The following is a 25,453-nucleotide window of genomic DNA, read 5'->3' as shown; positions in this document are numbered from 1 at the left end:
TTCCAGATCCTCTTTACTGTTTGCTAAATTCTGTTAGTTTACATAAAAAGGGCTGAGTTCCCTAGGGTATTGCAGTGTGATCATCGAAGGGAAATTCCACCAGTTTTTGCAAGTTCATTTGTACAGCTACAAAGCCATTCAGAGTGGTTTGATTTGAAACAATAGATTATGGAGAATATTGTAGAGAGTAATATGATAACTCTGTCTTTGTAATGACGATGAATGTAGCCAGAAGTTGCAGTGTGTACAACACGAGTACAGTCATGTTACTTACTACCCAAAATGACATGCATCCTACACTTATCATCTCAGTTTTTGTATGCAGTGTTTTTAATTAAAAAAATAATGGTACATCTAGAAATCTATTTTACCTTTCAATGCCTGTTTGTACCTGTTTGATTCTACTTGTTTTAATCTTTTAGGCTGTATCCAAAGTCACATATTAGTTTACAAAACCGTATGTTAAAATACCACCAATAGTACTGCATTTGCCTTAGTCTTCCGCAGCAGATCATGTGTGCTCCTGCATTAGAATAGAAAACTCACTGCCCAACTGGCCCTTTGCAGCTTAGATTGGACACCTCTGCTCTAAAGCAAGCACCATATACAGTGTTGGTATTCTACCACCTTGGAGATGGTAGTTTCAAGACACCTTACTTCTGATACTGAGGTGTGCCCGAAGGCCTTGTTGAATTGTATATGGTTGTGTTAGATCTACTGTGGTTTTGTGTGATCTCGATATGGCTTGATTTTACATTTTAATGGTAAAAAGTTGAGTGATGTGCTGAGAAATTTAACATGGGTAGGAGTAGAAGAGTGCTGCTGTGCGTTGTTGCAGAATGTGGCAGCCGGTGTACAGACCTTCATTAAAAATGCACACCACAGAACAAGTTTGATTTTGGCTTTCACTCAGGCTGTATTCACATTACAGCCTTCTTTACTCAAAATTAATGGAAGAAAAAAGACGTGAAGTTAATCTGATTCATTTGATTTAGGACCACGTATGAAGGTGGCTCTGGTTGGATTTGAAAAGATCAGATTTGTGTGTCCACACAGCTCTGAAAACATCAGATGTGTCACATTAAGGCAAAAAATTGGATTTATTCCAATTCAGCTTTGTAATATGAATGTAGCCTCAGTCACTTGACTGAGTCATTTTAGCCTCGGTTAGTTGCAAACAAGCCTGTGCTCAAAATGCTACAGTCCCAAAAACCACAAACCAGGTTTAAACTGGGCTTTTTTGTCACTTACTTGACTTTTTCTCTCTCAGACATTAGTTTTTTTTCTTTTTATTATCTAAACCTATTTCAACAGAGCACCAGATGGACAGAATCAAACCTGTACTGTAGTGTGTGGCACTGCTCTGTAGCCAGTTTACTTATCTAATGTTAAGGTAGCAATCAGGCTATAGATCCAAACACCAAATTAAACAGCTATGATTTGGTCTATCTGTTCCTTCAATGCCAACATCAGAGTTTTTTCTATCCAGCAGTTTATAGCAAATTTTTATGCTAGGACGAGGTGGAAAAGTTAGAATATTGCTGAAGGCGCTTTTCGATCGTTGCCTTTGGCACTCAGAAATGCCTGATCCAAAGCTCATTTGAAATCACAGATAAAAGGTGCATGTTGTCGCACAGTTTTCCACCCTCATTACCATTGCTCGTCCTGCCTGGCATCTCTGAGCTGCAAAAAAAAAAAAAAACGGTCGTAAAAGGATGGCAAATGGTTGTAAAGCTTAGCCCTACAGCAGGTATAAGTGGCCCAAATACAATCTTTTTATTCATATGTGATACTGTCTCAGTGTGAACAGCAAGAATCACATTGAATCTGACATTTTCAATTCAGTTTTGAGACACTTTCACATGTGGAACTGAAATCTGATCAATATCTGATATGTAGCAGTGTGACTGTGAAGAGCCAGATCAAAATTCTTGTGACTTTTACATCAGTCCAACTCCACATTCATCATAAGGTCACATTGCTGAGACCTCGTAAACATTTGTGGTGATGTTTCTGAGGCTTATCCAAAAACACATTCTGGGTAATGAGCCCAGCTGTTAATCAATGAAGCTTTATGTTCACTCTTGTGATGCTGGTAAAGATGAAACTGAATGCTCTGGAAGTGGTCTGGCATTCGTTGGCAGTCATGATTGTTCACCTCTGGTTGAGTGCGTCAAGTAAAGAAACATGCAACATTTGTTCTTTTCCAGACTAATGCCACATATAGGTCACATTTAAAAGATATTTTGAACACCAAAAAAAAACCAAACAAAAAAACCACGCATTCGGTGAGATGATTGGATTTGGGCCATTTTCATCTCCTGTGTGAACATAGCCTTAAGGCCAAAACTGAGTTAAAGCTCTCCATTTTGCTTGTTTTTATGCAGTCCCCAGTCATTATAGCCTAAGTCATCTAACACATTCTTTGTGTAACTGTAGTGGATAGAAACATAACTTAATTAACTTTTTTTCTACTCTATTTGGTAAATGCAAATATCATTTGTACAGCGTGTGAATGGAAAGCTGGCTGTTTATTAAATGAAACCCTGACCGTCGTGCACTGTGTTTGCCCATTTAGTGGCCATGTAAGCAACCTATTCTTTTAGTTTTTTTTTTCCATTCTGAAATAACACAAGATGGCAAGAAAGCATAAAAATGCTTTAAGATGACTTGGAACCCCACGTCCCTGGCCAGACCCATTGGCAACCCGGCCCCCAGCCCAGCTCATTTAATGCATCTTATCCTTTTATCCTCAGTGTCAGACATTGAAGAAGTTTAAAGGGATTAACACATCTGTTTCAACTCTTCAGCTAATAAACTAAGCCTTTATGTGTTTGAGGTGTGTTGGAACAGGAAAAACCAGTTTTGCAATGTTATGCAAATTACTAATATTTACAAACCCGTGATTTCTTGAAATGGTGGGGGCTTTGTGTACAGTATTTACTATAGTGACAGGAGCATTGTAGAATATGCTTCAGGATTGAATTTGTATATGAATTGGAGCAACACAATTTTTTTGCATTTTTACAGTGTTATCGGCTATTGCTCCAATTCTGTAACTGTTATTACAAATGTTTTACAAAAATGGAACTTCAGAGTCCCTCCCATCGACCCACCACCAATGGGAGGGGCAGTAGTAGGGGTGCGGTGCGTTGTGGATCGGGCAGTGTCCGAAGGCGTGGGCCTTGGCGTTCTGATCCTCGGTTGCTGAAACTGGCTTTTGTAACTTGGAACGTTACCTCACTGGCGGGGAAGGAGCCTGAGTTGGTGCACGAGGTTGAGAGATACCGGCTAGATATAGTCGGGCTCACCTCAACACACAGCTTGGGCTCTGGGTCCAATCTCCTTGAGAGGGGCTGGGGGAGGTGGGGGATATTGACTCAGAATGGGCCATGTTCCGCTCCTCCATTGTTGAAGCGGCTGACTGTAGCTGTGGTCGCAAGGTAGTTGGTGCCTGTCGGGGTGGTAATCCTCAAACCCGGTGGTGGACACCCCAGGTGAGAGATGCCGTCAAGCTGAAGAAGGAGTCCTACCGGACATGGTTGGCCTGTAGGACACCAGAGGCAGCTGGCCGACAGGCCAAGCGATCTGCGGCTTCAGTCGTTGCCAAGGCAAAAACCCGGGTGTGGGAAGAGTTCGGTGAGGCCTTGGAAAGTGACTTTAAGTCGGCTCCGAAAAGATTCTGGCAAACCGTCAGGCGGCTCAGAAGGGGAAAGCAGTGTGCCACTAGCACTGCATATAGTGGAGATGGTGTGCTGCTGACTTCGACTGAAGACGTCATTGGGTGGTGGAAGGAATACTTTGAGGACCTTCTCAATCCCACCAACACGTTCTCCAGTGAGGAGGCAGAGTCTGGGGACACGGGAATAGGCTTGTCCATTACTGAGGCCGAAGTCGCTAAGGTAGTTAAAAAGCTCTTTGGCGGCAGGGCTCCAGGGGTGGATGAGATCCGTCCCGAGTTCCTCAAGGCTCTGGATGTTGTGGGGCTGTCTTGGCTGACACGCCTTTTCAACATTGCGTGGACATCGGGGGTGGTGCCACTGGATTGGCAGACTGGGGTGGTGGTGCCTCTTTTTAAAAAGGGGGACCAGAGGGTGTGTTCCAACTACAGGGGAATCACACTCCTCAGCCTCCCTGGTAAGGTCTATGCAGGGGTACTGGAGAAGAGAGTACGGCTTATAGTCGAACCTCGGATTCAGGAGGAGCAGTGCGGGTTCCGCCCTGGTCGTGGAACACTGGAACAACTCTTTACCCTCTCCAGGATTCTGGAGGGTTCATGGGAGTTTGCCCAACCAGTCCACATGTGCTTTGTGGATTTGGAGAAGGCATTCGACTGTGTTCCCCGGGGTATTCTGTGGGAGGTGCTTCGGGAGTACGGGGTACATGGCTCTTTGCTACGAGCCATTCAGGCCCTGTACAAACAAAGCAGGAGTTTTGTCCGCATGGCCGGCAGTAAGTCAGACTTGTTCCCAGTGAGAGTTGGACTCCGTCAGGGCTGCCCTTTGTCACCGATTCTATTCATAATTTTTATGGATAGAATTTCTAGGCGCAGTCAAGGGATGGAGGGTGTCCGGTTTGGTGACCTCAGGGTCACATCGCTGCTGTTTGCAGATGATGTGGTCCTATTGGGGACATCAGGCCGTGAACTTCAGCTTTCACTGGATCGGTTTGCAGCCGAGTGTGAAGCGGCCGGGATAAGGATCAGTACCTCCAAATCCGAGGCCATGGTTCTCAGGCGGGAAAGGGTGGAGAGCCCTCTCTGGGTCGGGAATGAGCTCTTGCCTCAAGTGGAGGAGTTCAAGTATCTCGGGGTCTTGTTCACGAGTGATGGTACAAGGGAGCGGGAGATTGACAGGCGGATTGGTGCTGGGTGCAGCGGTCTGTTGTGGTAAAGAAAGAGCTGAGCCATAAGGCAAGTCTCTCGATTTACCGGTCGATCTACGTTCCCACCCTCACCTATGGTCATGAGCTTTGGGTAATGACCGAAAGAACGAGATCACAAATACAAGCGGCCGAAATGAGTTTCTCGGAATCCCTCCCAGGGAGCTAGTGGAAGTGGCTGGGGAAAGGGAGGTCTGGGCCTCATTGCTCAGGGTGCTGCCCCCGCAACCCGAACCCTGGAGAAGCGGAAGATGATGGATGGATGGAATTTCAGAGTTAGCTTTGTAAATCTAACCTCTCTTTCCAAGGGTAAACTAAATGATTGCCAATGTATTCTGACAGCTAATCAGATGTGTTTACTGATCATGCTGAGTCAGGCCAGTGTAATTTATGTAGGTAAATATTAGGTATGAATCAGTAAGAATTTTACGAATCTACTACATACAATTAAAACATTAAAATATAACGACTTTCAAATGTCATGCATTAGCTAGCTATGTTAGCTAAATTATTTACCTTGGCTGGAGTATTGCTGTAGTGGAGAAGTGTAGGTTTTGTTCTGTGCCAGGAAAGCACCTATGTACAGTTGTATGTACAGTATGCTTCATAATATTTTCATTGCTCAAACCACTTCACGAGTGAAGGTGGTCTGAGATGCCTTTGAGCCACATGTTATAGCAGTGTAAATATATCAATCTTTCCAAAGCATTCGACAAGCAAAACCCTTCTAGTACAAATGAAACTCCTTCCCATGCAGTATGTCTCTGGGCATGTGATCTGTGTCTGCAGGGAACATAATCATGGAGCATGCACATGGTTGGGGCCTGAATGACACAGAATGCTTAATAACATTATGGACAGACACCACTGTGTGAAACAAACTGTAGACAAGCAAGCTAAACAGAAAAACAAAGGGTTACTGGTTGCCGTGTAACAAACAGATTTTCATATTCTGTCCCACACAGCAATTGGAGATTCAATTGACAACCAAATGCATGAGGCTAAAATCTTTTCAGGATATAGTCCAGATACATATGAAGTGGGCAGGTATAAACAGGCTCAGTGACAGCAGGAATCACACCCAAAGAGTTCATGTGTTGAGTTCTTCTTGGAGTCTTTTTGACTGGTTAAGCTGTAATTGAATGTCATCTAAAGGCAGGCATACACTGTCTGATTTTTAGAAATACACAACAGTTCTTTGGTGATACCTCACACTGTATGTTTGAACAGACCATTGTGTATGGGCAGAGCCTACTATTTATATGCTCACATTGTACAGAAATGCTTAGTCCAGTTGACATGCCATGTGAAATGCAGCCCCTACAGGCAGCTCTGCTCTCTCTGTATGTGTGTGTGTGTGTGTGTGTGTGTGTGTGTTTATACGTCATTCTATTTGTTCAAACAGAGTATAAACCTTGGTAGGCGATTTGTTAGCCTGCGTGATTGTGTGCGTTTAAAAATGGGCTGCAGTCGCACAGTGTATTCCTGGCACAAATCTACATCTTTATGTCTGACTGACACTTGACACTGACACTTTATGTCTGACTGACCGTTGTTTGCTGCCAGCTTGTGACAGTTGTTCATTAGTGCAGATGTTGGCATTGGTGCATTTTTAGGAGTATGAGTGCAAGTAAATGCACAGTATCAGGCCAATACCCTGTATCAGTATTGCTAGTAAAGCCTCCCTAGTAAACATTATCAATTAACTTTACCCTACCAAATAGAGACAATACCAATTCCTGGTCTGTTACAAAACTGTAATGTTAGAGATTGAAATTTTATCATAATGAAGCTACAAACACTTTTGGCACAAACTTCTTTCTGAAATATTTTTTTGGTGGTTAAGTGAGATTTTGTTTGCCCGTAATGAATAAAAGGAAGTTGATTCAGCTTGCATGACCCTTTTGTCTACAAAGACTGTGGGATGAAATCATGTGAGAGAAATTCAGGAAATCAAACTGTTCAGGTTGCCTCTGTATGTAATTCATGGCAAAGAATTTTCATGTTGGACAATTCTGAGTAGACTAAAGATAGATAAAAGGCCCACAGCTAAATGATTGTAACACAAAATGAATGTTGTTCTCAAAATAGAAAATAGGCCTAAGCCTGTCAGTTGTTATGTAATAAGCTGTGCCGACAGCAGATTAGCACAGCACAACTGTATCTCATAATGCCTTCCTATCAATGTCTCTCTAATATAGAATAAACATTTGACCCACTTTCCAGATGTCTTGTATTTCAGCCATACGTGTACTGCAGAAAGAGCTGGTCTGGTTTGACTAGGTGAGAATAGACAGAGGGGTGTATAAAGCATGCTGGGAGCTTGTCTCAGTATTTTTCCCTGCTGGGTGCCCTGCTTAGATGATGCTGGCATGGTCATTTGTGGATTAGTCCTGGGCATAACATCTGTGAAGGAAAATGCTCAATACCTCTGCACTATACAGGGCTTCTTTTCCTGATTTTACAATTCAGCTATTCTTTGGTATTTTTCGAAATAAATGATTAAATAAACCCTTCCGAGCCTCTCTTAGAGAGTTTCAGTACTGCAACAACTTTTAAACAGTAACGCCTTCACCGAAACATGAAAGATGTAAATTTACCATGCTTGGAGCTAGTTCTGGGGCATTGTTTTAGCTATTCCTGACTAACCTCACTTCTCCTGAGGAAAAATCAGTCTGAGGCAGCTGTTCTAATGCTCTCATAGCATCCCATGCTCTCATCAAGTATCCCATATCTCTGCTGGGCAACATTTTATGGTTTAGTGTTATCATTATATATTTATTGATATTATTTTAAATAGTGTACTCATGTTTTGCATTTCTTACTATTTTCTGTGAGTATTTGTTTTTAGTTTTAGCAGTGTTATAGTGAAAACTAATAACAAGCCTCAGTGTTAGGAGGTTTTTGTCAATGGAATGACAAAATTTCACAAAAGCTTGTTTTCCAGTATAAAGTATCTTCTTAAAAATGGTTCTTTGAGGGGTTTTTTTATAAGTAAACAAGATTCTTTAGCTGTGACTATACATATAACTGTGAACATTCAATACTCAAAGAAACATTTGAATACTAATTGATTTTTCACATGGTTAAATTGTTCTTTCCTATGATAGAAAACCTGTTGTAAACCATTCAAATCATTCAAAGGACCTTTTAAAATTGTTCTGTGTAACATAAAAAATGTTCTGTTATTGTTACAGCCTAAGAGCTGTTTGTTGGTACTATATACAACCTCTTTGCTAAGAGTGATACAACCCTATACAATGTTATGGAAGTTTATTAGAACTCCAAAACAATTTTTACCCACAGAATAAGTTACAGATTAAGGTATGTTCATCTGTATTTACAGTATTGAATGTTGAAAGGAAGCTTCATTGCGTTTGTTCATTTTTTTTCATAATTGCAAAATTCAGTTAGTATTTAGGTGTGAATCAAGTTGTTCAGTGTGGTTAGATGTGAAAGATGTGATTCTACAGATTTTTTTATAATTATGGTTATAAGAACCAGGGGTTGCAGTGTCTGCAATGTCATTTTATTTGCTATCCAAAATTAACCTACATGTCTTCGGAGTTCTATATCTGTCTGTTGTTTATGGTAAAATAATGGTAAATAATTGGTAAATAATTACTATTCACTATTACCATTTACAGTGCCCTGAATATACCTCTCTGGATTAAAAAAAATCAAGCCTAAAACCTTATCAGACCAATATTTGTCATCATTTCATCTAACTGATGTCTGTAAAAAGGAGGTTTTAAACACATGACGTGTCTGGTTCCTATTACCTGTAATGTAGACAATTCTGATTGAACAAGTATTTTTGAAGATAAAGTATTTCGCATCAATTTGCACAATTTTGCTTAAGTCTGAATGATTGAAATATGCAGAAAATTTTAAACATTAGTTGTGTTCCCATTTATGGTGGTGTCTGTATCATGTATGTATATATTGTGTATGTACTTGAAAAGTTGAGTCTTATATAAGCACTTTTGATGCTTATTTGAGTTTGTAGAATTCTGGCTTTATAGCATTGCACTGTAACTTTACCCCTTCACTGCTTATGATAACATGCTTTTGTCAGAAATCAACCAGTCAAAGTAATCCTGAATTGGACGTTTTATACTAGCAATGGGTTCATAACAGACTCAGACCATTTCAGTTGCTCATACATTTAATTTTTTATACTTAATTCAAATATTATTCATTTTAGATTATTTTACTTTCATTCTTTTGCAATCTCATTGCTTTTGTTTTTTTTATTTTGGTTATTTTTTTATTCTACATTTTGTTTTTGTTAGTAATAATAATCTTGCTACTTGGACACTGTCTAGATTTACATTCAAAAAGCTGTTTTTCACATTATTTACTTTGTAGATTGCTCTAACATGAAGTTTGCTTAAATCAGATCGACTCATGGATTTCAAATGAGTTTTCATAGGAGAAATCCAGGCGAAATGTCTGAATAGCATAGTCTCAATAGAAATGTATACACCTTTTTCTTTTTTTTTCCTTTTCAAAACAGTTCTCCAGTATTGTTGTTCCTATTATATCATTGCTTGTGTGCTTTTGTGTATTGGCCAGCTGTAGCACCACATGTGCTACTCCAGGCTCAAGGAGGATCGTGGAGGCATGGTTCAGGTTTGCAGCAGCCATGTTTCTTTACTCCATGCAAAATAAACACACAAACAACGCTGTGGCGCTCACGCTGCCAGCCAGATCAGCATCAGTTGGCTCTCATTAAGGGCACCTGAGCCGAGAGGGGACGAGAGCTCGCCGCTCCACCTCCTCGTTACCGCCCCCAGCTGGCAGCTTACCCGCCTGGGTCAAGCGTGAGGTGTAGTGAAGCAGCCTCGCTGCGTAACCGGGGGTGGGGCCCAGGTGGGAGAGCTCGGGACTCGCTCTTGCCGGCAACGTCGTCGTCCTCCTCCTCCCGCCGTCATTCCAGTGTCTCGTGTCCTTTGGGGGAGCTGGGTCTTTGCGCTCCGCCTCCTCTACGCTTGCTGCAGTCCTCACTGAGGTTCGTCGCCGCTGGGTATTGGGGCCCTGCCTTCCTGCCGGCTCTCGCGGCTGTCATTGTTGGGGCCTGGGGGGCAGGTGCATGCCACACCGGCTTAATTTATTTGTCTGGAAAGAATCGTGGAGTATTAAATATATTGAGAACAACTCAGATGAAGTGTTAGAATGCCTTTTTCGAGGCAAGATGTGTTTTTAAGAAGCTTATACTATCCTGTGTAAACAAGACATATTCAAATACTCATGATTTAGTTGTTTTGAAAGGCTGAGAAGTTGGGGAAATTAATAATATGACTGGTTACTCGTGGTCAGAGTTCGAGTGTGGTCAAAGCTGTAGTACTTATATAAATAAATGAACTAGGTGTATTCTGGTTCATTTATTGAATTCTGGCAACTGATAAAGCCGCTGAAGGTCCCTATGCTATACTACTTCTCTCAAATGAAAGAAAACTCTGGTCTCTAGAGACTTGTTAGAAATGCCAGGAAATGAAGCATATATAAGTGCTTAAGGGTACACAGGAAGTGGAGAAGGGAAGTGGTGCTGGGTGCTTTGGCTGCTGAGGGAAGACACAGGCTGTTCATTCTGACATCACCCTTTCAAATGGATATTTTTCGTTTTCAGCCAGAAGCTCAGCATAATGCCCACTTTGTAATGGTGGTTGGGAGGGTGTGGGGTGGGGGTTGGGAGGGTGTGGGGTGGGGTATCAGCAGAGTTTTGAAGTCAGAACCTGGCACATTTTATCTGGCTTTTTTCTGTTAGTGTTTATTAAGAATGTTTGCAGTTTTTCTTCAGGAATTCTTTTTTTATTTTTACTCTTATTCCTGACCTGTTTCCTATAAACCCTGCAAAGCAAAGCCTTCTGAGAGTCATACCCATGGTTTTCATAACCAGTTTCCTGGTTGATGCCTAGAAAAATAACTTGTGTAGGGGGTATTCCTCTGAAAGCTTGTGACATAGTGTGAACAACTTTCTTTCACCATCATTGTGACATACCACTATAAATTTAGTTTTGGGGAAACACACATGTTTTTTCTGAAAAAAAGTTACTGTCTCAGGTTTCCTGAAATAAGTTCTTTCCCTTTTAAAGTCAACAAGTCTTGTTTTGGGCTGTTCCAACAGAGCCCCTCTTTAGGATTGCATTTTAGTCATATGCTATTTTTGTCTGACTTATAATTAGATGAGGGTAAATTGGATAGAAAACCTGCCTTTTTTATTAGAGCAAAGCACTAAAATTCTGTTTGGATTGAAGACAGCAAGCATTGTTATGATTGATACCCAGGCCAGATGGCTGTTCAGTCCAAACACAGGAAACTGTAACATACTTCTAGCCTTCAAACTAGTTGTAATCTCCACCAGACAGATGTTTTCAGTGACAACAACTTAAACTCTGGTTACAAAGATAAAGACTAGACTATGTTTATCCAATTTTTGTGAAGCTGTGGAATTCCAAAAAATGCATTCCCAGGAGGGAACATTACTTCCTGGTGAAATGAAGGAAAGAGAAGTGCTTTATGTGAGTCTGTTTGGAGATGTATTGAGCCATGTATCATGTGACGTTTTAAAACAGCAGTGGTCCTGATTTGGATATTTTCTGTCAAAATATGTGAAAGATGTGACTTAATTCTGTGTGGTGGTGATAGAAGCCAGGGATTATGATGTCTACAACACAAACAAAGCCATTTTAATTACTGTCCAAAATAACCAGCTGACCAACTTACACAAGTCTGTTTATGTGCAATGTTGATTATGGTTGAATAGTGGCAAAACAGTAATAATAATAAAATCTGTGTGTACTATTTCGCCTTTCAACACACTCTGCTGTTACTGTTCGTTTTTTTTTTTTTGTTGTTGTTGTTTTTTTGTTTTTTTTTAAATTGGACCCAAACCTTATTTCAGAACCATCAGAAAGCCATGGATCAGACAAGAGACAAATTGATGACAGATTGGTAGCTGTTTAATAGCTTACACAGGTATGGCTATTAGAAGTACTAACCTCTTTAGAGGTCTGGTTCCAATCACCATCACTGTGTACAATTCTGAAAAAAAACTGTAGAATTCCCATTTAAATCTGTTCATCTTTTACAAACCCACATTGTAATCTGATGTATTTTATTCACATTCTAAAATTACAATTAGAACATTTTTACTTGGTCATTTTACTGCAAAGAAATATGAAGGAAAGCAATCAGTCAGGTTAGGACTATGTGTTGTTCAAGAACGGTGAAAGTAAGGGTGGTGTCAGGGTGTTGGCCTTTTCTGCAGAGCAAACCTATTTAGATAAGCAACCGCAGCTCTGAAATGCAAAATCTTAAAATAATTGTTCAGCTAAATGAGCTAACATGCTAGCAGTGAATAGGAAGGGATGGAAGCAGGTAGACAGATATGAGGCATGCAGCTAAAGAAGCTTTTGACTATGGGGCACTCCAGTTTTGCATGGCACCACTTCCAGTTTTGTATGAAATTTTTAATCCGTCTTAGCATGACCTTACTTGTGTTGTAGTAATGGCATGTGGTAAAGAGGTTTTGACTTTTAAGTGTGTTTGATTCTTGTGAAAAATGGTGAAGTTATATTTGGACAGTTCTTAAATGTTTACTGTCTTACAGTGAGCATTATGCTAATAAAATGATAGAAACCTGCCAGGAATTGTTAACGGCATATAGTAGCACAGCCTGTTCGGCAAATTTAGCAACACTTGATTCTTCATTTGATCGTAATTTAGCACTAATTGAAACAATCTGATTTCCCTTCAAACTTTTTTGTAGCACTGGCCTTTTCTCCTGCTGACGCTTTTCCATAGAAGGAATGATTTTCTGAGCAAATGTTCTTTTCTTGGTAAACTGCAGTATTCCTATTTTCAGTATAGGAATTTTTCTCTGGAAAGTATTCTGTGGAAATTGTGTGCCACCTAGTGGCACAGTGTAAATTTCAGGAAGTAGAACAGAAGTAATTGCATCTATTCCATTCATGCATAGAAAATAGTAGTGGTATTTTTTTTTTCTTTTTTAGTGAGCTGAAACTCAGTAACATCACTAACTGAAGTGTTTCTCGTCTCACTACTGTTAAGTGTTACATTATACACATTAATTTTATTTTGCCTTCTAAAACTTTCTCTAAAAGTATGTTGCCATTTCCATAAAAATCAGAGTAAAATTATAGTCAGCTATTTCATATAAATTTAATAAGGCCTTTGAAAAATGTAAAAATAAATTTTGTATGATACCTTGATATATCTCACATCATCTCTGCCTCTGTAATTCCAAACCAAGCTGCAAAAAAAAATCAACTTGACCTATATGACAGTAATTTCATGGTGTTGTCCTTACTAATATTCTGAGGGCTAGTTTAATAAATCATTTGTGGAATTTAGAGCATTCCTCATAATGAAAAAGTTGATTTTTATAAAGATTTTAATGATGCATCCCTGAAGGCATTCTGTTGTAAGTTATTATGTGACAAATTGCTCTGTTGTCTGTTTGGTATTGCACTACTCTATGAGCAGTATAAATGACTAGCCTTTAAAACAACATGTAATTATGCAAACATTAATTCCTTTATCAAATGCACGGGCGATTTTGTTTGTACTGCATTCAGTTGTATGGTCTATGAAGATTAGGACCAGGGCATGTATCTTTTGCTATTTTACATTACATTCCCAATTCTAAAATGCTGCAATAAGTCCTGTTAGACAATTTATCATCCTAATGTACCCACTCCCCCAATGTCAAATATTCTTGTAGATGCAACAGCATCTTAAAGACTGTAGAGCTTGCTGAGGCAGGGTGCACACATCATAAGGAGGTGTGTTGTCTACTGCCTGGGGCAGTGCAGAAATGGTTGAATAGAAGAAGAGGTGGGAAGGTGAGCAATAGCTAGATTGGCTGTGTGTGAGAGTGAGAGAACCTGCAGGAGGGCCTGCTTTACGGCAGTTCCTCAGCACAGTTGTGCTCGTTAGCACTGTCTTAGCACCATGTGGCATATGGAGCCCCATCTTCTCCTCCTGTGTGCTCTGGCTTACAAATGGGCATCCTTTCTGTAGCCATGGGCCTCTGCTACCTTGGCACTACAGAGATAGAATGCACATCTGGTAGTGTGAGGGGGTGATTAATGATTTTTTTACATTATATGTGAGGCCAGTAAGCTGGGTCTACTGTTTGTGGAAGCATTTTCTGATTCTCTTCGTGAGCAGTCAGCCTGTCCCTCAGAATCACTCAGAATTACTTGTATGACACTGGATATTCAGGAAAAAAAATCTGTGGAGTTGCTTTGAGGTTTGTCAAGTGTTGAATGAAAGATACAGTGCCTTGCAAAAGTATTCGGCCCCCTTGAACTTTTCAACATTTTGCCACATTTCAGGCTTCAAACATAAAGATATGAAATTGTATTGTAAAGTAAATTTTTGTGAAGAATCAACAAGTGGGACACAATCGTGAAGTGGAACGAAATTTATTGGATAGTTCTGTTTAAAGCGCAGAGAGCATCATGAAGACCAAGGAAGCACAACAGGCAGGTCCGAGATACTGTTGTGGAGAAGTTTAAAGCCGGATTTGGATAGCAAAAGATTTCCCAAGCTTTAAACATCTCAAGGAGCACTGTGCAAGCGATCATATTGAAATGGAAGGAGTATCAGATCACTGCAAATCTACCAAGACCCGGCCATCCCTCTAAACTTTCAGCTCAAACAAGGAGAAGACTGATCAGAGATGCAGCCAAGAGGCCCATGGTCACTCTGGATGAACTGCAGAGATCTACAGCTGAGGTGGGAGACTTTGTCCATAGGACAACAATCAGTCGTACACTGCACAAATCTGGCTTTTATGGAAGAGTGGCAAGAAGAGAGCCATTTCTCAAAGATATCCATAAAAAGTCTTGTTTAAAGTTTGCCACAAGCCACCTGGGAGACACACCAAACATGTGGAAGAAGGTGCTCTGGTCAGATGAAACCAAAATCAAACCTTTGGCCACAGTGCAAAACGTTATGTTTGGTGTAAAAGCAATACAGCTCATCACCCTGAACACACCATCCCCACTGTCAAACATGGTGGTGGCAACATCATGGTTTGGGCCTGCTTTTCTTCAGCAGTGACAGGGAAGATGGTTAAAATTGATGGGAAGATGGATGGAGCCAAATACAGGACCATTCTGGAAGAAAACCTGTTGGAGTCTGCAAAAGACCTGAGACTGGGACGGAGATTTATCTTCCAACAAGACAATCATCCAAACCATAAAGCGAAATCTACAATGGAGTGGTTCACAAATAAACGTATCCAGGTGTTAGAATGGCAAAGTCAAAGTCAAGACCTGAATCCATTTGAGAATCTGTGGAAAGAGCTGAAAACTGCTGTTCACAAACGGTCTCCATCCAACTTCACTGTGCTCGAGCTGTTTTGCAAGGAAGAATGGGCAAAAATTTCAGTCTCTCGACGTGCAAAACTGATAGAGACATCACAGCAAAAGGTGGCAATACAAAGTATTAACGCAAGGGGGCCGAATAATATTGCACGCCCCACTTTTCAGTTTTTCATTTCTAAAAAAAGTTTAAAACATCCAATAAATTTCGTTCCACTTCACGTTTATGTCCCACTTGTTGTTGATTCTTCACAAAAAATTACAATTTCATATTTTTATTTTTGAAGCCTGAAATGTGGCAAAAGGTTGAAAAGTTCAAGGGGGCCGAATACTTTTGCAAGGCACTGTAGAAGTTTGATAAGATAAGATAAGATGATCCTTTATTAGTCCCACAGTGGGGAAATTCACAATGGGAGTTAATGAGAGTTAACACAGTGGAAGAGTCTGTTAGCTTGCTTTGAAACCTTCTCTTTCAGATGGGTTGAGAATTACATTGTAATGGGTTTTGGTGAACATATAGCAAAGACACCCTGCTGGAATTAGTTCCTCCACGTCATCTGCTCTGACACCCCCTGTTGTGTACTATTCACCAACAGATACAGTATATGCTGACCTGACACCCATTGCCTGGTTTGGCCTGGGAGTGATGGGGCACTCAGGCACTCCTTAGGGGATACCTTTTTTAATAGACTGTTCACTCATGTAGTATTTCATCTTATGCATGCTTTTCTGTGAATGTGTATTTGTGTGTATGTCTCAGTAAAAAAGTGGCTACACCCTTATGCGCACATACACACAGTAGTGATGACATTGGCCCTCATTTTTGTGTTATCCCTTCCTTTCCCTTCCCTTCAACAGAACATACACATTAAAACATTGGCTGATGACATGGTAAGGCATTTGTTCTATTATTATGTGAGCATTTTATTTCTTGCACTTTTTTCATCTCTTTATAACTGTGCAGACTTTGTGAAACTGAAGCAATCAGTGGAGAGATCAAAGCCAAACATGTTTAAAATCATTTTTATGACCTTTTTGTCAACCCTGTTACTGTCAATCAGTCCAAAGTTCTTCTGGGGTCAACATGCTGTTGTTTATTCAGAATAATGCAGTCAGCACTTTCGGATTTACTTGACTGCTCTTGTCATTTTCATTTGTTTGGCTTTGCTCTCTTTACAAGCAGTTTAATTTTCACAACAACATATGCTGTGATTCATTTATTTCTTCTGTTTTCATTTTATCCATACATGCATGCCCACCTTCCCCATGTTACCACTGACAAACTAACAGTGACTGGTGCATGGTCTGTTGTTCCTCTGACCTAGTAACTGAGACAAATGCTGACAGACACATCATAACTCCTACAGTTGTGCCTACAGTAGTCATGCCTTGCTGTCTTATTTAGGGATGATACTGTCGTTGATATTGTCTGTGTTTGTTTTTGTTGTCATGCCAAGTAAGTTGTAATAACATCACATCTGTGCATATGATTAAACTTATTATATTTGAAATGTTTTGACCTGCAAGATTTAACAAAAGTAGGTAAGTAAAGGAGTTAGAGTGCAGGTGAGTGCTGTCATTTGAACAACAGATATTTTTTTTCCTGTACTAACATATATATATATATATATATATATATATATATATTTTTTTTTTTTTACTGTATTCATATCATGTTTCATCTGTGTTATGAAGGCCTCCAAAACATAGGTTTTAGAATTTCTCACATTAGATTATGTTAAATTTTAATACAGCTCTCTGCCCCTGCAGCGTGACCGGATAACAAGTTTCCGAAAACCAGGCATGAAGAAGGAGAAGCCTGTTATCCAGCACCCCACAGATCCTGTCTCCACCCAGACGGAACTGCCCATACCACAGCCGCTTTTTGATGAACGTTCCATGAATCTCTCTGAAAAGGAGATTGTGGACCTGTTTGAGAAGATGATGGTAAGCTAATTTTTTAGTGTCTTTAATGCCAAGACAGGGTAGTCTGTCACATGGTCTGGGCCTAACAACTAGGCTTTCATTTTCACAAAGAATTTTAGTTTAGAGCATGCAAAAAATCCTAATGGAATAGCTATGCTGTTCTTTTGTAAAACTGTAGTCTAATCACTTGTATCACAGAACCACAACATATAGTATAGAGTGCAGCCATATTTACAATGCATAAACAATGTGAACAACACTCTGACAGCAAAGGTAAAAGAAAGCTGAAGTCATAAGTGTGAAATGGGAGCTGAAAGGTCTGAGCTGTCTCTTGACAGACTACAGTACGTAAGCAGTGCCTTGGCTAGACATGTGTTCCTTTGTGCCCCAACATATGTCTCCTTGCTAATTCTGCTATTAAATATGATGTGCTGACATTAGAACAGTTAGTGTAAACCAAGGTACTGTGGGAGAGGAAAGCCTGGATTTTGTAGCTGGAAGTTGATATTGTAAGTGAAAGTAAGTAGATGTCCTTTACAGAGAATGCACATTTATCCATTTAAATGTTCAGATGTTTATTTACTTAATTTATCACACTTCCAAAAATGGAAGACGTTCTTATTTTTAAGACGTTTTTATTTTTATTTCTATATGTTTGTACATTAATATGTTTAGTATTTACATTTATTATATTTGTTTCTATTTACTTTGTTTATAATGATTCTTTTTCTTTTACATAAAATAAACAGAAATAGAAATATGAATAATAAGTAAAACAAAAATTTGCAGAGAAGTACCATATTTATGTTTGCTACCTGAGATGGCTTTTGCAACAAGACTGAAGAAGATACAAATATGCATTTACAAACAATTTTTTTTCCATACACATACTTCAGGAAAAAAATAAACAGGTTTTCCAATTGCTTTGCTCCATATGATGGATTTTGGCTTAGATTTAGGCTTCCATATGCTAGTAGTGTTGTTATTTTGTGTTATGTGTTGTTTTAATAATAATAATAAATTTTTATTTAAAAGCGCCTTTCAAGAAACCCAAGGACACTGTACAATAAATAATAAAAGAAAAAAAGAAGGTAGATAAAAAAAGTAAGAACATGAACATACATAGACACATACAAAACCATAAACACAAACACATAGAATCAACCACATGCTAGTTTAAAAAGATGAGTTTTGAGTCGGGATTTAAAAACATCAACAGATGAACAAGCTTGCAGTTCATCAGGAAGACCATTCCACAGCTTTGGACCCATGACACAAAATGCTCTATTACCAATGGTGCTTAGCTTAAAATGTGGGACCTCAAGCAAGTGGAGGCTAGAGGACCAAAGAGTACGCACTGGAGTATAGGGTTGAAGCAGACTTCTTAGGTAAGATGGGGCAAGGTCATGCAGGGATTTAAACACCAACACAAGTAATTTGTACTGTATACGGTACTTCACTGGGAGCCAGTGGAGACGACTAAGGACTGGAGTAATATGCTCCCAAGATTGTGTATGGGTCAGCAGCCTAGCAGCAGAGTTCTGCACATATTGTAGCCTGCTCAAAGCCCGAGCAGGGAGGCCAGACAGCAGAGCATTGCAGTAGTCAAGCCTAAAAGTTATAAATGCATGGACTATGGTCTCAGCAGCAGTGAAAGTCTTTTGAGGTATTTCTTACAGGTTACAGTGAGCAGGGTCCCAGAGGCAGATGCCTTGGTCTGAAACCTTACCCCAGGGCAACAGCCTGGACACAAAAGCAGAACATTTAGATTCATAGTGCCTCCATATATTATCTTCTGAATAATGGCTTCATATACAGTAATGTGTCTTAGGCACCCAAGACACATTTTCCAAATCAATTTACTTATGTAGTATGTGTTTATTTGCTGAGAAAAGTGTTAATATTTGAATAAATAAAATTCATAGAACATTTAGTAATTATATATATATATCTCGTACATAAAAAATCGTGTACCCTGCCCAGGAAAGGGTCACTGGGACCTACCCCTGGAGCCAGGCCTGGGGGTAGTGTTCCAACGGCGAGCGTCTGGTGGCCGGGCAGCCCACGTGATCTGGCCGGGCTCAGCCCGAAGAGACAACATGGGGAGGCCATGTGGGCCCACCAACCGCAAGGTCCAGCATGGGGAAGCGGTGCAGTGCCATATTGGCAGTGGGAGATTGCGGGGAGGCCCTAGGTGACTTAGGCCCCTGCAGCAGAAACTAGCTCTTGGTACATGGAATGTAACCTCACTGGGGGGGAAAGGAGCCGGAACTTGTGCAGGAGGTTGAGAGGTACCAACTAGATAAAGTTGGGCTCACCTCCACCCAGAGTGTCGGCTCTGGAACCAAACTCCTGGATAGGGGTTGGTCTCTCTCCTACTCAGGGGTTGCACAGGGTGAGAGGCGCCGGGTGGGTGTGGAGATACTCACAAGTCCCCGGCTGGTGACTGATGGTCAGATCCGGTAGGCCCAAGCGAATAGTGAGGGTGTGCTGGGAACGACTTTCAGAGGCCCCTGTTCGGAATGATTTCAACTCCCACCTCCGGGAGAGCTTTTCTCACGTCCCGGAGGAGGTAGGGGACATGGAGTCTGAATGGACCCTGTTCAAAACCTCCATTGTGGAAGCTTCCAGGCGTAGCTGTGGCCAAAAGCTTGTGGGTGCCTGTCGGGGCGGTAACTCAAGAACCTCCTGGTGGACACCAGTGGTGAGGGAGGCCGTCAAGCTGAAGAAAGAGGCCTTTAGGGACTGGTTGGCCCGAAGGACTCCCAATTCAGCAGATAGGTACCGACAGGCAAAAAAGGTGGCAGAAGCAAAATCCAGGGCATGGGAGGAGTTTGGTGAGGCCTTGGAAAAAGACTTTCGTTCTGCCTCAAAGAGGTTCTGGACAACTGTCCAGCGATTCAGGAGGGGTCAGGGTGGCTGCGCCCAAGCTGTATTCGGCAAGGGTGGAGAAACTCTGACTTCGAATGAGGATATTGTCGGTCGGTGGAAGGAGCACTTTGAGGAACTCCTTAATCCGGGAGACGTGCCTCCCTCACGGGAGTCAGGGCCAGAGGCTGCTGGGGTGTCAAGTTCCATTTCCCTGGTGGAGGTCACTGAGGTAGTTGGTAAGCTCCTCAGTGGTAAGGCACCGGGGGTGGATGAGATTCGTCCAGAAATGCTTAAGGCTCTGGATATTGTGGGGTTGTCATGGCTAACACGCCTCTGCAATATTGCATGGACCTCGGGAACAGTACCCTTGGACTGGCAGACTGGGGTGGTGGTCCCTATTTTTAAAAAGGGGGACCGGAGCGTGTGTGCCAATTATCGGGGTATCACACTGCTCAGCCTCCCTGGGAAAGTCTATGCAAAGGTGCTGGAAAGGAGACTCCGACCGATAGTTGAACCTCAGATTGAGGAGGAACAATGTGGATTCCGTCCCGGCCGTGGAACAATGGATCAGCTTTTCACAGATTCACAATTTCACAGATTGTTGAGGGGGCATGGGGAAGTTGGCATTGGGAGCCAACCCAGTCTACATGTGTTTTGTGGACTTGGAGAAGGCTTATGACCGTGTTCCTCGAGATATCTTGTGGGAGGTCCTCCGGGAGTATGGGGTGCCGGGGCTACTACTCCAGGCTATCCAATCTCTGTACTCCCGGAGTGAGAGCTGTATCCGTATACTCGGCATTAAGTCAGACTCTTTCAGTGTTAGCGTTGGACTTCGCCAGGGTTGTGCTCTGTCTCCACTCTTGTTCGTGATATTCATGGACAGAGTGTCAGGGCGTAGCCGGGGTCAGGAGGGCATTATGTGTGGAGGCCGGAGGGTGGCGTCTCTGCTATTTGCAGATGATGTTGTTCTTTTGGCGGAATCACATGGATGCCTCCAACGCTCGCTAGAGCGGTTTGCAGCTGAGTGTGAAGCGGTTGGTATGCGGATCAGCACTTCCAAGTCGGAGTCCATGGTCTTGGCCCGGAAAAGGATGGCATGCCCACTCCAGGTAAGGGGAAAGGACCTGCCCCAGCTGGAGGAGTTTAAGTACCTTGGGGTCTTGTTCATGAGTGATGGGAAGAGGGATCGTGAGATCGGCCGTAGGCTGGGACAGGCAGCAGCAGTAATGCGGTCACTGTACCGGACTGTAGTGGTGAAGAGGGAGTTGAGCCAAAAGGCGAAGCTCTCTGTTTACCGGTCAATCTACATCCCAACCCTCACCTATGGTCATGAGCTGTGGGTAATGACCGAAAGAACGAGATTGTGAATACAATCGGTGGAAATGAGCTTTCTTCGTCGGGTGGCGGGCTACACGCTCTGCGATAGAGTGAGGAGCTTGGTCATCCGGAAGGAGCTCAGAGTAGAGCCAGTACTCCTCCGCATTGAGAGGTGGTTCGGGCATCTGATCCGGATGCCCCCTGGACGCCTCCCGGTGGGGGTGTTCCAGGCACAGCCTACCGGGACAAGACCCCAGGGTCGCCCTAGGACCCGCTGGAGGGATTATGTCTCCAAGTTGGCCTGGGAGCGGCTTGGGGTCCCCGGGAATGAGCTGGAGGAAGTTGCGGGGGACAGGGTCATCTGGGATTCTCTACTCTCCCAACTGCTACCGCGACCCTGTTTGGACTAGCGGTCAGCGATGATGGATGGGTGTGTGTGTGTGTGTGTGTGTGTGTGTGTGTGTATATATATATATATATATATATATATATATATATATATATATATATGTATATATATGTATATATATATATATATGTATATGGATATATATATATATATATATATATATATATATATATATATATATATATATATATATATATGTATGTATATATAGTGTGTATGTATAATAATAATAAATAGTGATTTTATGGATGGGTGCATTTGTTTAACCATTTTCAAAGGAAGCTCAGTATTATATGTAGTTAAAAAGCAACTCCTGGTTTGACCAATCAGTGCTTCATTAAATTGTGCTCATGATGCAGTTGATAATATTAACAAGTTTCTATGGTGGCTGTGAAGGTGTCAAGGAACAATATGGACCCAAGAAATTCTTGTTACCTTTTATTGTTTTTATGTTTAGGCCATGCAAGTGTAGGAGACTAAAAGAGAGCACTTGGTCCTTCGTATTGTATATTAATTTCACTGGCAATGCAAGCTGTCATAAAATTTGATTTGTTCATTTTCCCTCAGATGTTCTGCTATAAGTGAACGACTAGTGGCTCTCTTTTCCTCCCTATTTTAGTCACTGCTTGTCACCCACATCACCTCTGAATTGCTATGTTTGTGCTCAAGACAGCGTGACATTAAACCTGCACTTCAATTTGCTGCTCGACAAATGACAAGGGATTCAAGTTTGCAGTCCTGAAATGTGTTGCACTGAAAGAGCTTTTCTTATTGAAAATGTAATAACAGTAATGAAATAAAAGCTTAAGAGGCAGCACACTTCACTTGTCTGTGTCATTGAGATTACAGGGCTTCATCATGTATGCAGAAGCAATAAGCAAATAAAAGTAATTGATTTACAGATGGGATTCCCCTAATTAAAGGAGTCAGATATGTTTCATAGTTGAGTTTCTTCCCCTGCCTGTTTCTCTCTGTCAGCTTCGATATTTAATAACAATTTTTAAATAGTCCTATAGCATTTAGTATAATATCAAATATGATGCAACTTCTTTTCTGACGGACACCAATACTGATTTTGTTTAAAATTTGCTTTTAATTGAAGAACTTTGCTTTAGATGAGAATCTACAGTCATATGCTAACATTTGACCATACCTGATGAAACTACATGTTTTTATGTATTGTTGAGTTTCTAAGTGAAAATAAGTTAACACATCCTCTGCAGGGAACAAACTTAACACACTGCTCATAATTTTTAATCGTGTAGTGTAGCATAATATAACACAACTATTTCAGGCTAGATTTTTTGGAGGATTGGATCTAGTTAATAATTTTTTTTCCCCTGTTGTCACGGTTGGCTCCTCCCAGTTCTGTCCATGTGCTCATGTTTTGGTCTTGTAACTCCGCCCCTGATTGTTATCACCTGTCCCTCATTGTTCCGTGTATTTAAGCCCTGTGTTTGCCCCTTCCGTTTGCCAGTCTTTGTACCTTTGTATCGTGTCTTTGTACCTGGTCTTCGTTTGTGTTGATTCTTGAGATGTCTTACCCTAAGTCTGTACGTGTCGGCTCACTGACCCTGGAATGTTCTGACTACGACCCTGGATTTGCCCCTAATAAATCTCGCTTATCTCAGCGTGTGCGTCCGCCTCCTCGCTCCTCGTTACACCTGTGATACCTGATCCAGCAATTTTATTTGAAATCGTCCCCATACCGATATCTAGAATTGGATCAGGGCCATCTCTAATATTGCTCAACTAAAGGCAGGCAAAATAAAGAATGAATTTATCTGATAAAGGATAGAACCACAATTATGCCACTGGTCACTGAAAGGCAGGATAGTGGCACTGAACATTTATTATAAAGAAGACATAAACAGGTACATGGCATATCAGATATCCTTTCTACTATAGGAGTGTTTGTGCACAGCAAGCTTCCATGGCCTGATAAATATGCATATTGGCAAGTCTTCCGACAAGCAGAGGTGACAATATTTCGAGTGGCAGAGAAGGTCATGGGTGTGGACTCATAGTGCTTAACATATACAGGAGACATGAGTGCATGCTGCATGTGACATATTGTGACCATTTGAAATATAATTTAGCCAGCCATTCATTCAGCTCCATTAATATTCAGACAGACAGAGGGACCTGGACAGGCAGGAGGTCAGACGGTGACCCAGGTACGTCGTGCCCAAATATGCTCTTGTGCCCCTGACCTCTACATTCTTTTTTTAAAGACTCTAAACAATGCTTTAAGCCGTTGTCTCATCCACAGTGGGGAAAGTCTGCCTGCGTTGTGTAGCAGCTTAACCAAAAACTGACTGCTTCTTTTCCTTCAATATGACACATGCAGTCTTGTTGTTATTGTTGGACTCATTTGGATGAACGTTCTCACACAGAAGTGCTGTGCAGTTGTGCTAATTCAGCCACCTGTGTGCAGGATGGCAAGAGAAATAACCTTGTGTCCAACTTTTTATTTTGGGTTTCACTTAAGACTGTTTTACCTTATTTTAGTGTGCAGCACTCTGCGTAATAGGTGTTCTTTTAGAGTTCTTTGGTGAGTACTTAAACATCTAAACCTCAACAGAGTGCTTCCATTTTATTCCATCTCTTGAGTCTAGCTGTGAAAAAGGCAAAATAACCCAATTGACCAAGATCAAAGATGAAGTATTATGCTTTTTACCTCTAGGAACCTGGCACCTCTCCAGCACAATTTTGTGTGTGAGAGAGATAGAGCAATTGAGAGAGAGAGAAAGAGCTTGCTTATGATCGCTTTTATCTGTCTGCAGCATCTCTGAATTTTAGTGGGCTTAGATTCACACCCAGTGTTATGAGACACACTCCATCTTTTTTATTATTATTATTATTTCTTTTTTTTCCCTGTTAATAGAGTGTGTTTTATAAAGTTCCTGTGTCTGGTGAGATTGGAGTGTAAACCAACTGGACTCAATGTTTTATTGAAAGAGAGAAGGATTTAAAAAATGGAAAACGTGGAAAAACAATAATAATAATAAAGAAACTGACAAATATAGTCAGTCTCCATAAATGTTTCAGTTGTCACAACAACTCAGTCCTATGAGGACGTAATCAGTGAATCAAAGAAAATCAGCCTTGGCGAGACCTGCTGTTCATTTCTGACAATGCACATCATTTTTCTTTGCTATGTTTTGCTTTGCACATTCATTACAAATTAAGGAGGCAAAGTAGTAGAGTTCAGAGATTAAACAAATTATTGGTCCAAAAGAAAAGGAAGAGGGGAAAAGGCTTTTGAAGAGGCCTCATGTGCTGTAATGAGATGTTCATGTCCTTCATTTTTATTTATTTATTTATTTATTTTTTTTTATAAATGCTTGCCTGCTAAGCAACAGTCTTCTTCTGACAAAAGAACATGCAATTTGCTTAATGGGCACTAGAGGGCAGCAAAGCTCTATAGCACTATTGAATGTTCTCAGAGTTGGGGTAATAGCATTCTTTGTTGTCTCACACAAATGTGTTTGTCTTGGCAGAGCACTTGTAATACCCCGTATTACTATTTATTACCCTCGTAATAAATCTTAAGATTTATCATAGATTATGGCAGTTCTATAGGACCTGCACACAGCAGAGAACTTAAAATGAAATGTACATAAATGAAACACTATGGTTGTGTTCAGTAATGGGCATTATCTGTGTGATGCTGATGGTGCCATCACTG

At 41.1% G+C, this 25,453-nt stretch overlaps 1 protein-coding gene across 9 annotated transcripts in view; it reads left to right on the top strand.

The window, feature by feature from the left end:
• diaph2 (diaphanous-related formin 2) overlaps positions 1-25,453 on the top strand; it is a 472,316-nt gene that overhangs the window by 4,475 nt on the left and 442,388 nt on the right. For 8 of the 9 annotated variants that reach the window (XM_017698456.2, XM_017698458.2, XM_017698462.2 and 5 more), the window contains exons 3-4: positions 16,098-16,130; positions 17,010-17,186. In XM_017698456.2, the coding sequence (XP_017553945.1) occupies positions 16,098-16,130; positions 17,010-17,186 (210 nt within the window). The remainder of the gene's footprint in view (positions 1-16,097; positions 16,131-17,009; positions 17,187-25,453) is intronic. The other variant, XM_017698459.2, reaches the window with a different exon arrangement.

This window comes from Pygocentrus nattereri, chromosome 8 (assembly GCF_015220715.1).
Source record: "Pygocentrus nattereri isolate fPygNat1 chromosome 8, fPygNat1.pri, whole genome shotgun sequence".
NCBI lineage: Eukaryota > Metazoa > Chordata > Actinopteri > Characiformes > Serrasalmidae > Pygocentrus > Pygocentrus nattereri.
Note: the sequence above shows the minus strand (reverse complement) of the source record. Positions and strands in the feature narration are given on the sequence as shown.